The 20,649-nt window shown below is 40.7% G+C and overlaps 1 protein-coding gene across 5 annotated transcripts in view; it reads left to right on the forward strand.

Moving 5' to 3' along the window:
- Positions 1-20,649, forward strand: part of mettl16 (methyltransferase 16, N6-methyladenosine) — a 116,693-nt gene that overhangs the window by 64,464 nt on the left and 31,580 nt on the right. For all 5 annotated transcript variants that reach the window (XM_059655305.1, XM_059655304.1, XM_059655303.1 and 2 more), the window contains exons 5-6: positions 8,293-8,408; positions 9,900-10,042. In XM_059655305.1, coding sequence (XP_059511288.1) covers positions 8,293-8,408; positions 9,900-10,042 — 259 coding nt within the window. The remainder of the gene's footprint in view (positions 1-8,292; positions 8,409-9,899; positions 10,043-20,649) is intronic.

The following is a 20,649-nucleotide window of genomic DNA, read 5'->3' on the forward strand; positions in this document are numbered from 1 at the left end:
TAGAGACAACCCTGGTAATTATAGACCATTGAGCCTTACCTCAGTTTTGGTAAAGTGTTGGAAAAGGTTATAAGAGATAGGATTTATAATCATCTAGAAAAGAATAAATTGCTTAGGGATAGTCAGCACGGTTTTGTGAAGGGAAGGTCGTGCCTCACAAACCTTACTGGGTTCTTTGAGAAGGTGACCAAACAGGTAGATAAGAGTAAACTGGTTGATGTGGTGTATATAGATTTCAGCAAGGTGTTCGATAAGGTTCCCCACAGTAGGCTATTGTACAAAATGTGGAGGAATGGGATTGTGGGAGATATAGCAGTTTGGATCGGAAATTGGCTTGCTGAAAGAAGACAGAGGGTGGTAGTTGATGGGAAATGTTCATCCTGGAGACCAGTTATTAGTGGTGTACCGCAAGGGTCAGTGTTGGGTCCACTGCTGTTTGTCATTTTTATAAATGACCTGGATGAGGGCGTAGAAGGATGGGTTAGTAAATTTGCAGATGACACTAAGGTTGGTGGAGTTGTGGATAGTGACGAAGGATGCTGTAGGTTGCAGAGAGACATAGATAAGCTGCAGAGCTGGGCTGAGAGGTGGCAAATGGAGTTTAATGCAGATAAGTGTGAGGTGATGCACTTTGGTAGGAGTAACTGGAAGGCAAAGTACTGGGCTAATGGTAAGATTCTTGGTAGTGTAGATGAGCAGAGAGATCTTGGTGTCCATGTACACAGATCCTTGAAAGTTGCCACCCAGGTTGACAGGGCTGTTAAGAAGGCATACAGTGTTTTAGCTTTTACTAATAGAGGGATTGAGTTCCGGAACCAAGAGGTTATGCTGCAGCTGAACAAAACTCTGGTGCGGCCGCACTTGGAGTATTGTGTACAGTTCTGGTTACCACATTACAAGAAGGATGTGGAAGCTTTGGAAAGGGTGCAGAGGAGATTTACTAGGATGTTGCCTGGTATGGAGGGAAGGTCTTAGGAGGAAAGGCTGAGGGACTGGAGGCTGTTTTCATTGGAGAGAAGATGGTTGAGAGGTGACTTAATTGAAACATATAAAATAATCAGAGGGTTAGATAGGGTGGATAGGGAGAGCCTTTTTCCTAGGATGGTGACGGCGAGCACGAGGGGGTATAGCTTTAAATTGAGGGGTGAAAGATATAGGACAGATGTCAGAGATGGTTTCTTTACTCAGAGAGTAGTAAGGGAATGGAATGCTTTGCCTGCAACGGTAGTAGATTTGCCAACTTTAGGTACATTTAAGTCGTCATTGGACAAGCATATGGACGTACATGGAATAGTGTAGGTTAGATGGGCTTGAGATTGGTATGACAGGTCGGCACGACATTGAGGGCTGAAGGGCCTGTACTGTGCTGTAATGTTCTATGTTCTATCCCAGTCTATATTCAGGTCAATAAAATTCCCCCATTATAACCTTAAAATGTTTGTGCCTGTCTGTAATTTCCTGTTACATTTATTCCTGTGATTCCTTCCCGCTACTCAGTGATTTGTCAACAATGCCCAGCAAAGTAATTACACCCTTTCTGTTCCTTCGCACTAACCAATTCTGTCCTTGAACGCTCCAAGACATTCTCTTTCTCCAGTAATGCAATGTCCTTAACTGATGCCACTTCTCTTCCTTCTCTAAACATCCTGTAACCAGGAATATTTATCAATCAGACCAGCTCTTCCTTGAGCCAGGACTCTGTTATTGCCATAATGTTGTACTGTTTTGAAGGCCTACTGTTAAATTTTACCAAGCTCCCTAATTTCTGACAGTTGGGCCACATTCCACCTGCTCCCTCTATCACTGATGCTAATGTTTAAATCTGAAATTGCTAGATTTTGTTAACCAAGGATATTAACCGATTATGGAGTAAAGGCACTTTTATGGTGCTTCTTGTGAGGTTGGAAGTACCGCTAGTGACTAGGATTTAAACTGAGGTCTCCCAGTTCACCATACTGAAAATTGAGTCTGTTGAAAGCTTGAAGAAAAAGTACTGACCTGGAGTTTCTTCTGAATTGTACTGTTATTTCTCAGCACATTTAGACTAGAGTCTGTGTAACTGACATAAAAGGTCATAAAACTTTCAGCGCACAGTGAGCTTCAATGAACTTTTGTGAGTCTGAGAAACACTCACGCTTGAAACACATAAAGCACCCAGGTTGAAATAATCAGAATTAGTGAGTTTCTACCAATTGCATATATTGCTCCCACGAGGAGCTCAACCAGTTAATGCACTTCACCAACACCTTCCACCCCAACGTTAAGTTCACCTGGGCCATCTCTAACACCTCTCTCTCCTTCCTGGACCCCTCTGTCTTCATCTCCGGCAACCACCTAGAAACCGATATCCATTTCAAGCCCACTGACTCCCACAGCTACCTAGAACACACCTCCTCCCGCCCACCTTCCTGCAAAAATGCCATCCCCTATTCCCAATTTCTTCGCCTCCACCGCATCTGCTCCCAGGTTGAGGCATTCCATCCCGTACATCTTAGATGTCCTCGTTTTCAAGGACCACAACTTTCCTCCCGCAGTGCTCGAGAATGCCCTCGACTGTGTCTCCCACATTTCCCGCAACTCATCCCTCACACCCCCTCCCCGCAATAACAACCAAAACAGAATCCTCCTCATCCTCACATACGACCCCACCAGCCTCCAGATCCAACACATCATCTTCCGACACTTCCGCCATCTGCAATCCAACTCCACCACCAAAGACATTTTTCCCTCCCCACCCTTATCTGCATTCTGGAGAGACCACTGTCTCCGTGACTCCTTTGTCCGCTCCACACTCCCCTCCAGCCCCACCTCACCCGGCACTTTTCCCTGCAACCGCAGGAAGTGCTACAGCTGCACCTACACCCCCCTGCCTGCCCCATCCCAGGCACCAGCAAGATTTTCCACATCAAGCAGATGTTCACCTGCACATCTGCTAATGTGATATACTGCATCCGCTGTACCCATTGTGGCCTCCTCTACATCGGGGAAACCAAACGGAGACTTGGGGATCACTCTGTAGAACACCTACGTTTGGTTCGCACTAAACAACTGCACCTCCCAGTCGCGAACCATTTCAACTCCCCCTCCCATTCCTCAGACGATATTTCTATCCTGGGCCTCCTGCAGTGCCACAATGGTGCCACCCAAAGGTTGCAGGAACAGCAACTCATATTCCGCTTGTGAACCCTGCAGCCCCATGGTATCAATGTGGACTTCACAAGCTTCAAAATCTCCCCTCCCCCTACCACATCCCAAAACCAGTCCAGTTCGTCCCCATCTCCCTAACCTGTTCTTCTTCCCACCTGTCCCCTCCTTCCACGTCAAGCCCGACTCCCTACCTACTAACCTCATCCCGCCCCCTTGACCTGTCCATCCTCCCTGGACTGACCTATCTCCTCCCTACTTCCCCACCTACACTCACCTTTACTGGCTCCATCTCCGCCTCTTTAATCTGTCTGTCTCCTCTCCACCTATCTGCTCCTTTATCCATTTTCTATCCGCCTCCCCCTTTGTCCCTATTTATTTCAGAACCCCCTTCCCATCTACATTTCTGAAGAAGGTTCTGTTCCCGAAACGTCGGCCTTCCTGCTCCTCTGATGCTGCTTGGTCTGCTATGTTCATCCAGCTCTACATCTCCTATCTCCAGAAGTACTCTTAGTACGTTTGATGGACAGATTGTCTCAAGAAAAAATCATTTGAAATACTTAGGAATCATCTGAACTTCAGTTTATTTTCCTAACTTAGTTTCTTAGTTCTAAGTAACATAGAAGGCTATTAGCAGTTATTCAGCTGGAACTGCTGTATCCCCGTTCCCATCAGTCAAAGCTTTCCACATTGCCCTCTGCCCTAGGCTTTAATCTGTGCATTTGGAATAGCTTTCCCAAATCCACTCAGCCTCAGTGATCTCATCTTGCTTATAAAATCCATATTTGCTTTTTTGTACCATTTCCACCAGACTTCTGCCCATCTTCAGCCCTGTGCTAACTGGCATTGTAAATGTCTCCCATTCCCTTTAACAATTTTGTGGTATCAGCCCTTTTTGGGGAAAAAAGACTATCTCCTGGCACACTGCTTTCCCATTGCAATCTCCCTTGTCTCTGAAGCATTTTAAGTGTTATTGCCTTCCAAATATGCCCATCTTTGCTACAACTCCCTATTTTAAACGTGTTCATTCCACTTCACAATGATATTTATCCACACTTCATCAAAGAAACGTGGCTGACTGTGATTGTGGCTCATAAATGCAATTACCTCACTCGTGAATAGCCACATTCCCTCATTGATTTACAACACCACTAACTTAAAACGTCATCTGCCACCTTTGAATTATTTTAAAATGTCCTTGCCTCCCAATATCTAACCTCTTGTAAAATCCAACTTTCTACAGTGATACAGCTATTCCTTCAGAATTTGTTACTCTGTTGCCTCTCATACAAATCCTGTCTCTTTGTCCCATTATTGGTGACATCTGCCACATAGACCACATTCTCTAGAATTCTATCCTTAAACCCCTTTGCCTCTTCAGCTTCGTCTTTAAGATCCTCTTTAAAACTCCAAGATTTGTTCAACTTTGACAGTATTAGGTAAGAACATTCAAAAGTTGATTGGGGCCATGGATATTTGCAGGTAAAGGGATGGCTGGAAAGTGGGAAGCCTTCAGAAATGAGATAACATAAGTCTAGAGTAAAGGGCAAGGCTGATAGGTATAGGGAATATTGGATGACTACAGAAATTGAGACTCTGGTCAAGAAAAAGAGGGAAGCACATGCCCGGTAGAAACAGTGTTTGTTTCTGTGCTGTACATCTCTGTGACTTTAAGTTGATGATCACCCCTCCTCTTGCTCTTGAATCAGTATCCATTTTTCTTCAATGTTGCTTTGAGACAATGGGGAGCATGCTTCTGTCTCAAATGTTTTATGTTTTCAAGTATATAATTAAAATTCTAAATGCATTTGAAACGTGGAAGACATTTGCATTCATGATGTGTCTTAATGTACTAGTGGTTTAGTTTAAATATCTATGCATGACAGTTTCACAAATAATATTGATTTGCATCATTTTTTGACAATCCTGATTTTTTAAACAATTAAAATAAAATTAGTGTTTTGAGTAGACGACATTTTCTGAAGTTATCTGTCCATTCTGCTCCTAATTCCTTTCTCAATAAATTTTTGTTTCTAACCCTGCTTATAAATATTGTGAAAGAGTTATTTCAGAGGATATGGATTCCAGAATCACAAATGTTAAGTCAAATTGCAAGTGTTAAGTTCTGAAAACGCCTCATGAAATCATCATCTCCCTTTTCTCTCCCTCGCTTTCTCTTTCTCTCTTCCCCACTCTCCATGTGTCCCCCCAAAGATACAACTTTTGAAACATGCTTAAATGCAGTTTAGCTCCAGTTCTAAGATCATACATTGTCCAGAACTATCTGCATTATTTTGCCTACTTCTTGGCATTCATACGTAATGACTTATGAATTAAATTTACTCAGGGTTTGTGGTACATTGGATGCGTTTTGATTAACCGACTATAATCAAATTTTAAAAAATTAATTGACACAATTTAATCGTGTAACTGTCCTATTATCCAGCAAATGACAATGGGCATGAAAACAGACATTACCAAATGCATATGGTATTTGTTCAGAGGTGTAAAAAACTGCTGAAGAAATACTGACATTTACATTATTTGCTCAGCTATTGATGTTTTGACTGGAAAAAGAAATGGAACAAGAATGAGCTAAAACTCATTTTGTGATGACGCGGTCTGTACTGACAGCACATTTAATTAAAATATGGTACTGTTTTTACAAATGATTATTATATACAAATAATCAGTTAATCATTTTCTGTAATTACTGGAATATTCAAAGATGATCAGTTCAAAAGCCATGATCTGCAGTGTGTGGACATAAAAAAAGTGGACATCTATAAGATGTTCCGATTCAATAAGCTATCAAGAAATTGGAAACTTATTTCAATCTGTCACTTATAGTATACTCCGAAATAATGTTATGAACATCAGCCACTACTTAACTTGAGCAAATGCTGTTTCAGTTCCAAGGCTAACTCTTAGGAATAAAAAAGGAACACACGAGCAACAATTTGAATTTATGTGGAAAGTGACATGGCAGAATGGGGAGAGGCACCAAAGATGAGGTGCAGAAAAGTTGACCTGGTGTATACTCAGCATATTTTTTATAAAGAAACAGGTGTAGTAATAAGATAAGAATTCCAGATATACTCGTCACTGACAACAGAACATAGAAAGGTAAGGGCACAATACACCATAGACAGTATAGAATGTGATAAGCAAGGAATTGTAGGCTTCAGGAAATTGCTCAGGTACAATGCAGCAAGAGTACCATTTAAGTACAATGTCACTTATTTTCTGCCTGAGAAAGTTAAAGTGTAAGATTCCCTGCAATGTGCTCATTTGCTTTATTTTATTTAAAGGCAAAGTAATTAATGATACTAAGCTGAAATTTCCTGGTTCTGTGGTGGTCGTTTGAGAGGTGATTTGCCCACACCACGGAGGTTGGCTACCAATTTGCGTAGTTAATGCCTCAATAGGGGTGAACTTGCAACTTGTCTGACATGTTGCCCATATGCAATGGCATCACTGTTTGTGAAAGCTGCCAACTCTGAGACAGTCTCATCATAGCCAGCCAGATGCTCAATAAAATAAAGTAGAACTTTTTAAATAAAAAGCTGAAATTAAACTGAATACCTAACCAGTGCAATAGTTTCTCTTCTCCTGGCTATTTAAGTATTGATGTGTGGACTGGCGCAGGTTGTTCCATGTTGGAGTGTTCTCAAGGTCCTGACTTGCTACAGCAGAGTACACCTCTGATTGTGGGGCTGCTTCAGTTCCAGAGACCATAGAATTGTATAATCTGTACAGTGTGGAAACAGGACATTCGGCCCAACAACTCTACACTGACCCGCTGAAGAAAATCCCACCCAGACCCAATCCCCTTCCCTGCATTTCCCTTTGCTAATGCACCTAAACTACATATCCCTGGATAGCATAGGGAATTTAGCATGGCCAATCCCCCTAGCTTGCACATGTTGGGACTGTGGGAGGAAACTGGAGCACCCGAAGGAAACCCACGCAGACAAGGGCCGAATGTGCAAACTCCACACAGGCAATCGCCTGAGGTCGGAATCGAACCGAGGTCCCTAGCATTGTAAGTGCAGCAGCGCAAACCACTGAGTCAGAGTCACTGTGCTGCCCATGCAGTGGAGATGTCGGCTCCTTGATTGAACTAGCAGTTCAAAAGTCTTGAGGAGGCAGGTCTGAAGGTAGCCAATTAAAAGGTTGCCTTCTGGTTATTGTGACACTCGTTGTGGTGCTGGCAAATATATGTTCAGGGTCTTCATTTGGACCTGAAGGCTGTGCCTCAGGTCCCCTGTAGGAAAATGCTGCCCACTGTTTTTATTAATTCCTAGTCATTTCCAACTTTGTTATGGTCCCAAAACATTCAAAATAATGATTAAAGAACCACCATTTTTGTCCACTTTTTGAGCTGTATATTTTAAATTGATATTTTCCAGTTGAATATTTTTATGTGAAGTTGTAACTAAAATACAGTTACTGACCAAATGAGTGGGAATAGAAATTTAAAAGATTTAAACATTATTAGATTTTGATGTTGGACCGCTATATCTAAGCAGCAACAATGTACAGCTGGCAAAAATGTGTAATTACCTCTTCAAAATTATCACTACCTCATCAAAAGTTTTGCATTAGTCGATCCCCTGAAGCTATAAAACCTCAATATGGAAGGCCCTCTAGATTACATTTCTTCCATGGATGCTTTTGGGCTTTCACTACTAATTAGTTTTTCATAAAAATGGAACTTTGCAGGCATGTGAATTTGCACCAAAATTTCATCAAAAACAGTGATGAAATATCAGATTTAATTGTAATTTATTTTGTAATAATAGAAGAACATTTCCAGCTCTGACAATTCATTTTCAAATGCTGATTGCTAGCGAAAGTTTTGTGATGTACCCAATATATTCACTTCCCACAATGACAAAAAACATGAATGTGATTAGTAATTTAAATGTCTTACGAGCAGAACAGAGCACTTCCTGTATGCATTTTTCATTATAGCTATATTGATTAAGTATTTATTTAATGTAACTTTATGCTTTTGCGCCCTGCTAATTCTGGAATGAAAAGGTAGACCTTTCACACAAAAGTCATGGAAGAAGGGAAGGATTGCAACCCTTACAAAAGCCTCACAGCTTGTGCTCATGAATCATTTTATTTGCTTATTTCTAGTGGTGAAGGTCCCTCAGAAGACATTGTTGATGGATGCTCTGAAAGAAGAATCAGAGATAATTTATGATTTCTGTATGTGCAACCCACCTTTCTTTGCAAATCAATTAGAAGCCAAGGTAAATCCCTCAAACCATTTGCTTACAAAAATGTTTTCTTAATTGTTGTTTTTCCTGTTCTTCCTCTTCACTATCTATTGATCCAAACTACTTAAATAGTGCAATATGCCTACCGAACGTTTGTTGACCCTTAGTCAAACAATTTTGGTGGTTATATTTTATAAATGATTTTTCAGATATTCTGTTGTCATCATTGCAAATGAATGATTCTGCAGTCTTGTTCTTGCATTCTTGCAGATGTTTCCAGCTTGGTAATATTAAGTAAACATTTTTATTTAAAACCTTAGACCATTTATTGCCCAAATTAACTGAAAATTAGCTGTATTCTCTTAAAAAAAATGCATTTCCTGATGGTGGCGTTGATTGCATCCTTAAGACTGACAGATGTGAGGAGAATATTTGGTTTATTGAAATATTGTAAAAGTGTTATTAATGTAAAAATTTAGGAGGGTAACTGACAACCATATTACCAAATGCAACTTAAATTTGGTCTGTGGATGATGTAATCCATGCTCCTTATGTACAGCATCTCCGTTTGTAAAACAACTAGGAAGTATATAACTCAGATACTTGCTTACCTGCGTTTTTTATTTGCTTGGGAGTAGTCAACAGCAGAACTGTTTTTGAGGGAGGTAGTGACGAAAGAGAATAAACGAAATGTTATTGTCACATTGAAGAAGAAATGAATATAGAGAGATGTTAGAAAAACTTTCTTCCAGAATAATAATAGTGAAAATGTAGTGAACGAAAAGGTTAGAATTGTCTGGATTAGAGCTGTGATCTCTAAAATTGTTGTTCTGGTAGAAACCCAAACTGATATTCAGCAAACAGGTTATTGATAAGTAAGTACCGTTTGATATCACTTTTTGACAGTTTACTAATGATTGAAAATATGCTGATAAATAGTTAGCCGTGTTAGATTTACCATCTATTTTTGAAAACGTTACAAATGAAGAATCTTCTGCATCCTCCTGTAGATATAATTGTCACTGTTGCACTGAAACAGGTGGTCTGAAGGAGCAGCTAGCTCTGTTGCACAGCTCTTCAGGATTGATTCGTGTACTGAATTGTCTAGATTCTGGCATCTCTGATGGTGAAAACCTTAATAGAAGGCTAGACAGGGCCATCCACCACAGCACCAAAAGCTTCAAAATGCTGCAGCCTTTCTCTTACATACCGCAGACTGTTTACACGATCATATATCTTAGAATTTTTGTTTTACCCTGATTTGGTCATCATCTGCTGCAAATTATACTATTGATTTCAGCCAGTAACTCCCAAGATACTGGGAGGATATACCTCAATGGTATAAGTAATGTTTTCTCATCATTGACCATCAGTTATTTATTTGAATGGATTTTCTTTGTAAGATGATAAATGAGCTGTATTGTCATGTTCATTTTCTCTTGTAGCTGATGGCTATTAAAAAACAATAAGTGTGCAAGAATAGTTCTACTGTACTTTGATTCTGATTGAAGTTTTCACTAACAGGGTGTAAACTCCAGGAATCCAAGTCGTCCGCCTCCCAGTTCTGTAAACACAGGTGGAATTACTGAAATTATGGCTGAGGGTGGAGAGTTGGAATTTGTAAAAAGAATTATCCATGATAGCCTGCAGCTGAAAAAAAGACTAAGGCAAGTCATCCTTTTCATTTACTGTTATACTGGGGAATTCCAACCCTTGTACATCAACTATGTTCAGTAGTTATTTTATTCTTACTGAACAACATTTTTGGCTACCCTTAATTTTCCTTGAGAAGGTGTTGGAAAGTTGTCGTCTTGATTAGCTGTGGTTCATGTGGTGTACTTAACTGCAGTTGGGTGCGATTTCCAGAATTTTGACCCAGTGATAATGAAGGAATGGCAATGTAGTTCCAAGTCAAGTGGTGTGTGACTTGGGAAACAGGTGATGGTGTTCCCATGCATTTGCTACCATCGCTCTTCTGAGTGGTAGAGGTCCCAGGTTTGAAAGCTGCTGTCAAAAGAACCTTTATGAGTTGCTGCAGTGCATCTTGCAAATGGTACATACTGCAGCCACTGACCATTAATGGAAGAGGAAATGAATGTGTAAGGAGTGCTTATGTACTGCTTTGTCCTAGATATTGTCAAGCATCTTGGGTATCGTTGGAGCTGCAGTCATCAAGGCAAGTGATAAGCTGTCCAGACTTGAGCCTTGTAGAATGTGGACGTACTTTCAAGTCAGGAAGTGGGTTGTTCAACTTCCTTTTCATAGCCTCTGAACTGCTCTTGCAGTCACCATGTTTATGTAGTTTGGCCGCCTCACTTACTAGTCAATGATATTGATAGTGTGCCATTCAGTGATGGTGATATTGTCGAATGCTTTTTCAAAATGGTTGCATTCTCTCTTGTTAGAGCTGGTCATTGTCTGTCACTTTTATAGCACAATTATTACTAGACACATCTCAGCCCAACCTTGGATGTTTTTCATGTCTTGTTGCAAATGGACACAACTGCTTCAATCTTTTGTAAATTTGAAGCTATTAACCATAAAATCACAGACCAGTGTTGCTAACAATTGCATTTGTTTTCATTTTCTTTTGTTAATCTGACTGCAGTGGAATTTTCTGAATTATTTTGTGCATGAGTGTAAAGTTGACACCAGTCATTTCTAAGCAAATAATCTCTTCCTTATTTCATTATTTAGTACCTTTACCTTTTATCTTTTGATGAACACTAATGAGAAGACTATGATCTGTGACACATGCTTCCTAAAATAAAATATTAAAATTATAATACATCATAAATAATTTTCCTCCATCACCTGATGGGCAGTTGTTCAGCTTAGAAGTCAATGCAAAATATTGTTCAGTTTCTTTGTGATTGGAAAATTTTTTTTTACCCTTGTGAAAGACTTGAATCTGCAAAATTCTGGCAGTCTCTAATAAAACTGGGGACTGCAGAAAATGCACAATTCTAACAGAGGCTATCATCTGAAAAGAGAACCTTTCCTCTCTATTTTCAAATGCTAATTGGATTGGTGTGTATTGAAAGTATGTTATGGTTTTATGTTATGTTTAATACTCTTCATATCCAGATGTGTCCTAAGTGATAGAAATTTGAAACAATCGTCATAAGAAATTCAAAAACTTGCCTGATAATTCCTTTGGCTCCAATTGTTCATGAATTTGGGTCAAATGAACTGTGTTTCATGTTCAAAAATTATGTCATGCTATTCCATCGTACAATAATCTAACTGCTCATTAATCTATCAAAGAATTGTTATGGAACAAGAGGGCATTTGGGCCATCATGCCTGCATTTATTCTGTCAATAATTTAATTAATCAATTTCCTACTTTTTCCCCAGTAAATCTGTACATTGTTTCTATTTAAATAATCTGCCATCTCCACATTCCAGGCAGTTCATTTCAAATCTGAGCTACTTACTGTGTGAGAAGGGTTTTTTCCTCACCTCACATTTGCTTCTTCTACAGAAGAATTGAAAACAAGAGGAAATGGTTTCTCCTTATCTACTCTGCCCAGACCCTTCTTGATTTTGAAAACTTCTATCGGATCTTCTTGCAGCCTTCTGTCCAAGAAAAACCATTACAACTTCTCCAGCCTTTCCATATGACTAAAGTGCCTCAATCCTTACTTCATTATCCTTTGTGTAGTGTGGCACCAAGAACTTTACACAGTGCTGTAGCTGAGGTATAACCAGTTTCAAGTATAGATTCAGCATAACCTCACTGCTCTTGTGTTCTGTGCTCCTATTATTGAAGTCATGAATATTGTATGCTTTATTAACACCCCTCTCCACCAGTCATGCCACGTTTAATGATTTATGGATATATATATATATATATACACACACTCACATTCAGGTTGCTCTGCTCCTGCACAATCTTCAGAATAGTACCCTTTATTTTGTATGTATCACCATGTCGTTTGTACCCAAAATATGTCACCTGACACTTTTCAGCATTGAATTTCCCACGCCATATATCTTGTAAAATGGTAAAATAAAAAGCAGTGTATTGTGAATACTGGAAATCTGAAATTTAAAAAAATGCAATGCTGGAAATCTTTGGCAGGTCTGGCTGAATCTGAAGAGAAGCACGAAGTTAACGTTTTCAGTTGAATTTTGAAGAGAAATCATTCATCTTGATGTTAATTCTGTTCTTGCTCCACAGATGCTGTTAGACCTGCTGAGTATTTTGTTCTTAATACAAAATGTTGTACTGATATAATGGCCACAAATTTGATTTTGCTGAAATACAAATGAGATGCACTGCGAGTTGAAAATTTAAAACACAGGTGATTTCAATCTTTGCCCAAAACAATGTCTTGCTTTGCATAATTAAGTACCCCTTAGACCAAACCATGGCTCCTTAGTATTTTAGCAGCATACCATATTTGTGTTTAGAAATGTGTGACAGGACATAGAATTCAGCAGCTTGAATATTTATGAACCATTTGAGTTATTAAATATAGTGCATATTAAGTAATGCATTAAACACTCATCAGAAAGCTATCATTAAAAAATCAGTTGTTTTCATTTATTGTATAATGCTCGAGCAGTTTAACTCTTTTTCAGTCAAAGATTTTGGCTGTTCTTGAAGGCAATTTTAAATTTTAGAAACATCTTCAAAGGCCATAAGAAGTAGCACTGTTCTGAGAAATGCAAAGAGAATGTTGTGTCAGAGCTGTCTCTAATCTTTAATAATATTTTGAGATCAACAGTAAAGCAACATAAGATCACAAGAAATAGGAATAAGCTGTTGGGTCCTTGAGCCTTCTCCACCTTTCAACAAGGTCATGGCTGATTCAGCATTCCTCATCTCCGCTGTCCTGCATTTTCCCCACAAACTTTGATTCCCCAACTGACCAAGAATTTATCTATCTCAGCCATAAATACAAGTAAGAAATCCTGTTCCACAGCTCTGTGTCAAGGAGTGCCAAAGATTTCTCAGCCCTTTGAGAGAAGGGATTTCTCCTCATTTCAGTCGTCTGTTGGCATTCCTTTACTCTGAGACTATAAGCATGACTGGCTAAAGTTTGCAAATGAATGCATTGAAAGCAATCAGTGGTGACAGAATTCTCTGATGATAGACTCCATCATGCTTGCTTTGCTTTCTGCTCCAATCAAGGTCAGTAACACAAATCAGTTGTTAAACTGTTTACTTGTCCCATTCATTTGTTACTGAGAATTTAGGTCGCAAGGTGATTTTTATCATTGAACTCTACAGTTTGATTTTGTGTAGAGTTCTGGTTGTCCTGCTTTGGAAGGATATTATTAAATTAGTGAGGGTTTAGAAAAGATTTACCAGGATGTTGTTGGAACTGGAGGATTTGAGTTATAAGAAAGGAATTGGGGAAAAAAGATTTTATCAGCGGATGTGTGGCTTCCACTCATTGATTCTTTCTGGAAAGCTGTAAATCTGTATCTGATATGATCTTGTACTTGTTCACTTTATGATTTTTTTTTCCATCGCTGATTTATTCATTGAAGGTTTTGACTGCTTTTTTAAATTAGTTTGAATGACGTACAGAAGGAATCACCCAAACAACCATTTGTAGAATCATACAGCATGGGAAAAGAACCCTTCAGCCCAATTCGTCCATGCTGACCAAGTTAAACTAGTCTTACATGCCTGTGTCTGGTCCAAATCCTTTTAAACTTTTCCTATCCATGCATATATGCAAATGTCTTTTAAATGCTAGAGCTGTACCCATATCTACCACTTCCTCTGTTGGTTCATTCCACATTTATGTGAAAAAGTTGCCCCTCAGGTCCTTTCTAAATCTTTCTCCTCTCACTTAAAAATATGCCCCCTTCCTTTGAACCACCCCATTCTAGGGAAAAAGACTTTTGCTATTCACCTTATCTACTCCCTTTATGATTTTATAGAACTACATTGTCCCCATTTATAAACCTACCTCTATTAGGTTCCCCTCAATTTCCTAAGCTCCAGTGAGGGAAAAAACCCCAGCCTCTCCTTATAACTCGAACTCTCCAGTCTCAACAACATCCTGATAAAGCTTTTCTGAACCCTTTCCAATTAAAAGATCTTTAGTTTCTTTAATAGAATCTAAATAATATATGGGGGTGGCACAGTGGCTAGCACTGCAGCCTCACAGTGCTAGGGACCCCGGTTTGATTCCAGCCTTGGGTGACTGTCTGTGCCGAGTTTGCACATTCTCCCCATGTCTGTGTAGGTTTCCTCCGGGTGCTTCAGTTTCCTCCCACAGTCCAAAGATGTGCAGGCTAAGTGGATTGGCCATGCTAAATTGCCCATAATGTTCAGGGGTGTGTGGATTATAGGGGAATGGGTCTGGGTGCGATGGTCCAAGGACCATTGTGGACTTGTTGGGCCAAAGGGCCTGTTTCCACACTGTAGGAATTCTATGATTCTTCTATGATTCCTATAGCAGGGCAACCAGAACTGTACACGGCACTCCAAAAAGTGGCCTTGCCAACATCTTACAAAGTTGCTGGAAAAGCTCAGCAGGTGTGGCAGCATCTGTGAAGGAAAAAAATAGTTAACATGTCGGGTCTGGTGACCCATCCTCAGAACTAAGGGTCACCAGACCCAAAACATTAACTACTGTTTTCCTTCAAAGATGCTGCCAGACCTAGTGAGCTTTCCAACAACTTTGTTTTTGTTTCTGATTTACAGCATCCGCAGCTCTTTTGGTTTTTACTCACCAACATCTTGTATAACTGCAAGTTGGTGTCCCAGCTCCTATACTCAATGGTCTGAGCAATGAAGGCAAGCTTGCTAAATGCTTCTTAATCAGCCTGTCTACTGTGAGGCACGCTTCAAAGAACGATATACCTGAACCCCTAGGGGTCTCTGTTCGACAACGGTGTCCAGGGCCTGACCATTAATTGTGTAAGTTCTGCCCTTATTCATTTTTACTAAAATGCAATACCTCACATTTTTTCAAATTAAACTCCATCTGCCACTCCTTAGCCAATCAGCCCAATTGATCAAGATCCCTTTGTAACCTTAGAGAACCGTCTTTACTGAAGATACCACCAACTTTGATGTCATCTGCAAACTTACTAAACATGTTTGCTAAATTCCCATCCAAGTCGTTTATATAATGACGAACGACAGTGGACCCTGCACCGATCCCTGCGGAGCATCACTGGTCACAGGCCTCCAGTCTGATTAAACAACCCTCCTCCACCACCCTCTCAAGTTTATACCAACTGTTAGCAGCTATTCAATCCTTGCTTTATCAAGAAAAGGTTTTGAGATTTGGATGTAAGAACTGTAACTGGTGTTCCATTCTCAACACGTGTAACTGAGGTATTTTAATTGCACAGAACAAATATTATCTGCATTCTGCTTTGGCACGGCTCAGTACACACTGGATAACCTCACTGAGCCATCAAGTTTGTATGAAGCCAATAAATATCCCAAGCATAGGAAGAAAACAGGACCATGTGGGGAACAGTGGATTGTAGCATGTTTTTGAGTTGCTTTGCAAAATGCCCCAGGGATGATTAGCCAAATGAGCCCTAAGCTTCTGTTGCTCTATGTTAAGCGTAACTTGTATGACATTTAGGATTCGTGAACCAATACGGACAAAATGTAAAACTAAAATAAAATTAATTTTTAATTTAAATTAATTTTTTATATGTGGAGATACAGGTGTTGGACTGGGGTGGACAAGATCAAAAATCACACAACACTGGGTTATAGTCCAACAGGTTTATTTGAAAATGCAAGCTTTCGGAGCTCAGCTCCTTCCTCTGACAGCATATGAGAGAGAGGGTTTCAGACACAGAATTTATAAGTAGAAAGGTAACAACCCTAAAACTGACCACCTCTGGTTGAATCATTAATCAGTTAGGAAAGAAACTAATGATTATAATGCAAAATCCCGATTCCTCTCTAGTCATTGTCCTGAGATAATTAAAGGTTTTAGCAATGTATACAAGAGGTGATGTCTCCGGTCAGACATGCATTTTAGGTATGATGTCTTGTCTAGGACCTGCCTATGTTTTAAACTGGGGTGAGATCTTTTTTCAGCAGAACAGAATATATCTGCAACTATACAAATATCTTGGATGAAATAACTCGTGTGTCTGTGTATGTGTGTGCGTGCGTGCATGTGCGCGCGCGTATATTTAGTATGGTGGGGTCACCTGTAGTGCAACATGAACCCAGCATCACGATTGAGGCCATCCTCATGGGTATGGAACTTGGTTATCAGCCTCTTCTCAATGATTTTGCGCTGTTGTCTATCTCAAAGTCCACCTTGGAGGACGCTTACCTGAAGATCGGACATTGAATGTCCTTGACCCCTGAAGTGTTCCCTCACTGGGAGGGAACATGCCTGTCCAGTGATCATTGCATGGTGTCCATTCATCCATTGTCATAGTGTCTGCATGGAATCACATGAGTGACTCAGCCAATGTTGCCCAGATCATCCAGTGCAGGCAAGGATGCCTTGAGGCAAGATATACTGGTGAGACCATATGACACTACAACACGGATGAATTGCACTACAGGTGACCCCCACCACACTATATACTCATTCCCTCAAGTACACACAAACACGCGCGCACACACTTGTGTACCTAGACTGACCCTGTCTCTCTCATACAGACACATATACTATCACTTATACACTATCTCACACATAGAGTTCCTCACACTCTTACTCTCTCAAGCACACACGCGTGCACACTGTCTCTTTTCCTCTCTTACTTTCTCTCAAACACTCACACATACACAGACACACACATGAATGATTTCATCCAAGATAATTGTGTAGTTGCGGATACAATCTGTTTTGCTGAAAAAAGATCCTGACCCTGGTTTAAAACATAGATGGATTCTAAGCAAGTGGGAGATAATGGGAACTGCAGATGCTGGAGAATTCCAAGATAATAAAATGTGAGGCTGGATGAACACAGCAGGCCAAGCAGCATCTCAGGAGCACAAAAGCTGACGTTTCGGGCCCAGACCCTTCATCAGAGAGGGGGATGGGGAGAGGGAGCAGGAATAAATAGGGAGAGAGGGGGAGGCAGACCGAAGATGGAGAGTAAAGAAGATAGGTGGAGAGAGTATAGGTGGGGAGGTAGGGAGGGGATAGGTCAGTCCAGGGAAGACGGACAGGTCAAGGAGGTGGGATGAGGTTAGTAGGTAGCTGGGGGTGCGGCTCGGTGTGGGAGGAAGGGATGGGTGAGAGGAAGAACCGGTTAGGGAGGCAGAGACAGGTTGGACTGGTTTTGGGATGCAGTGGGTGGGGGGGAAGAGCTGGGCTGGTTGTGTGGTGCAGTGGGGGGAGGGGACGAACTGGGCTGGTTTAGGGATGCAGTAGGGGAAGGGGAGATTTTGAAACTGGTGAAGTCCACATTGATACCATATGGCTGCAGGGTTCCCAGGCGGAATATGAGTTGCTGTTCCTGCAACCTTCGGGTGGCATCATTGTGGCAGTGCAGGAGGCCCATGATGGACATGTCATCTAGAGAATGGGAGGGGGAGTGGAAATGGTTTGCGACTGGGAGGTGCAGTTGTTTGTTGCGAACTGAGCGGAGGTGTTCTGCAAAGCGGTCTCCAAGCCTCCGCTTGGTTTCCCCAATGTAGAGGAAGCCGCACCGGGTACAATGGATGCAGTATACCACATTGGCAGATGTGCAGGTGAACCTCTGCTTAATGTGGAATGTCATCTTGGGGCCTGGGATAGGGGTGAGGGAGGAGGTGTGGGGACAAGTGTAGCATTTCCTGCGGTTGCAGGGGAAGGTGCCGGGTGTGGTGGGGTTGGAGGGCAGTGTGGAGCGAACAAGGGAGTCACGGAGAGAGTGGTCTCTCCGGAAAGCAGACAGGGGAGGGGATGGAAAAATGTCTTGGGTGGTGGGGTCGGATTGTAAATGGCGGAAGTGTCGGAGGATGATGCGTTGTATCCGGAGGTTGGTAGGGTGGTGTGTGAGAACGAGGGGGATCCTCTTAGGGCGGTTGTGGCGGGGGCGGGGTGTGAGGGATGTGTTGCGGGAAATACGGGAGACGCGGTCAAGGGCGTTCTCGATCACTGTGGGGGGAAAGTTGCGGTCCTTAAAGAACTTGGACATCTGGGATGTGCGGGAGTGGAATGTCTTATCGTGGGAGCAGATGCGGCGGAGCCGGAGGAATTGGGAATAGGGGATGGAATTTTTGCAGGAGGATGGGTGGGAGGAGGTGTATTCTAGGTAGCTGTGGGAGTCGGTGGGCTTGAAATGGACATCAGTTACAAGCTGGTTGCCTGAGATGGAGACTGAGAGGTCCAGGAAGGTGAGGGATGTTCTAAGCAAGATCTCACACTAAAATGCATTGTCTGACCTGAGCTGTCCCCTCTTGTATACATTGATAAAACCTTTAATTATCTTGGGATAATGACTTGAGAAGAATCTGGATTTTGCATTATAATTCATAGCATCCTTTGTAATTGGTTAAAAGTCCAACAGGAGGCCAGCCAAGTTAAGGGTGTTACCTTTCTGCTTGTTAATTCTGTGTCTTATACCCTCTCTCGCACACCATGCCTGTGGAAGGAGTTGAGTTACGAAAGCTTGCATTTTCAAATAAATCTGTTGGACTATAACCTGGTGTCATATGATTTTGACCTTTTCACTTTGAATTCATTTGAATGTGAGGTTGTCCTCAAGACTTAGAAAGGAAAATTAGAGATAAAATACTCAAAAGCCTTAAGCTGCATCATTTCCACTTCTTCTAACTCTGGCAAATCCAGCAGACCACATGTATGTAGGTTTTGCTGCCTGTCAACTTGAATTTGAAACATTGAAATAATTTGATTCAGCTGCTGGGATTTTTCAGAAAACAAAATCAGGTTGTCTTAAACTGTCTGGTAGCATCATCTGTCTTGAGAGTGCGTATTTCATGTAATGAGTAAATTGGAAAGTTAAAAATATTGAGCTAATGTCATTCCTGGTAATGGCTGCGTTGTCAGGATATTTGTCATCTGAAAGCAAAACCTTTCTTCTTGTCTTTCTATTCTTGATTTTTAGCCTTTCCTACTGCACTTTCATTGTTTTCTTTGATTTTGGTATTTATTTTACTTTCATGTTACCTTTCCCTTTATTTTGTAGTTACATCTCTTTGTTTCTGTGTACATTTTTGGAATGCTTTTCTAACATCTCCACATTATGATCAGAGATTGTTTCATCAATGAAAATTGGCCATAGAACATTCTAGATGCAAAAAATGCCAATGAGAATATAATCTGAATGAGGAAGTGCTGTAGTGTGAAGGTGTACAGTGGGTAATGAATAAAGAAATTTTGAGATACAAGTGCAAAAATCATTTCTAAACAGGCTGATTAGGAAGTACTTTAAATGTTATGATGCACTGGTCTGAGGTAGGGACACTACCACTGTGCCACGAGGGCCCCCAAAAGTCTTTTTAACAATCTCTTCAGAGTTGCTACCACATACTTCTCGTACAGATGAAACTTGAACCCAGGCCTCCTGATTCAGGGATAGGGACACTACCACTGCACTAGAAGTGGTAGTGTCCCTTAAAATAAAGCAGGAATCACTAATATGGTACTAGAGTACAGGGGTTCCATTCTGGTCAGTCCATTTTTAGGAAGATTATATCAGCAGTGGAATTAATCCAGGAATGGTACGTACAGGAAGGTACCTGTGTTGCAGAACTGAGCTATGAGAAGTTATATCCCTTGGAAATTAATTTGTTACGGTGTCATCAAGGTAACAAGTTTGAAGAATCAAGGGAAAAATAAAATTTTGTATGCTAAGAGAAACCAGAATAAAAGTACAGTGCAGAGGAGGAAAATCACAGTAATGTTAGTTCTGAGGAAGGGTCACTGGACCTGAAACATTAACTCTGATTTTTTTTTTCACAGACCAGCTGAACTTTTCTAGCATCTTCTGTTTTTGTTCAATACTAAAAATGCATGTACTATTCATATGGAACTTCATTTTGAGGTGTAAAAGACAAATTGGACCAGTATGTGTCATTCACAAGTTTACTAGTTTGTTGTTCTGGGAATAGAATTAAGAAAAAAACTTGTATTTATACAAATATTGCAACGCAGAACACATTGCCCAAGAATGTCATTGAGACAAAGTTAATTTCTGATAGCCAGATCCTTGGGTAATGTGGATATTAAGCATAATGGATATAAGATGCAGAGTTCAAATAAAAGCATTACCATGGTTAATCTTGCAATATGAAGCTTTTTAGTCTGTATTAATACATAATAGCTGCTATAGTATTTCAGACACGTTTCCAAATTTCTGCATTATTTT

Source organism: Stegostoma tigrinum, chromosome 27 (genome assembly GCF_030684315.1).
Source record: "Stegostoma tigrinum isolate sSteTig4 chromosome 27, sSteTig4.hap1, whole genome shotgun sequence".
Taxonomy (NCBI): Eukaryota; Metazoa; Chordata; class Chondrichthyes; order Orectolobiformes; family Stegostomatidae; genus Stegostoma; species Stegostoma tigrinum.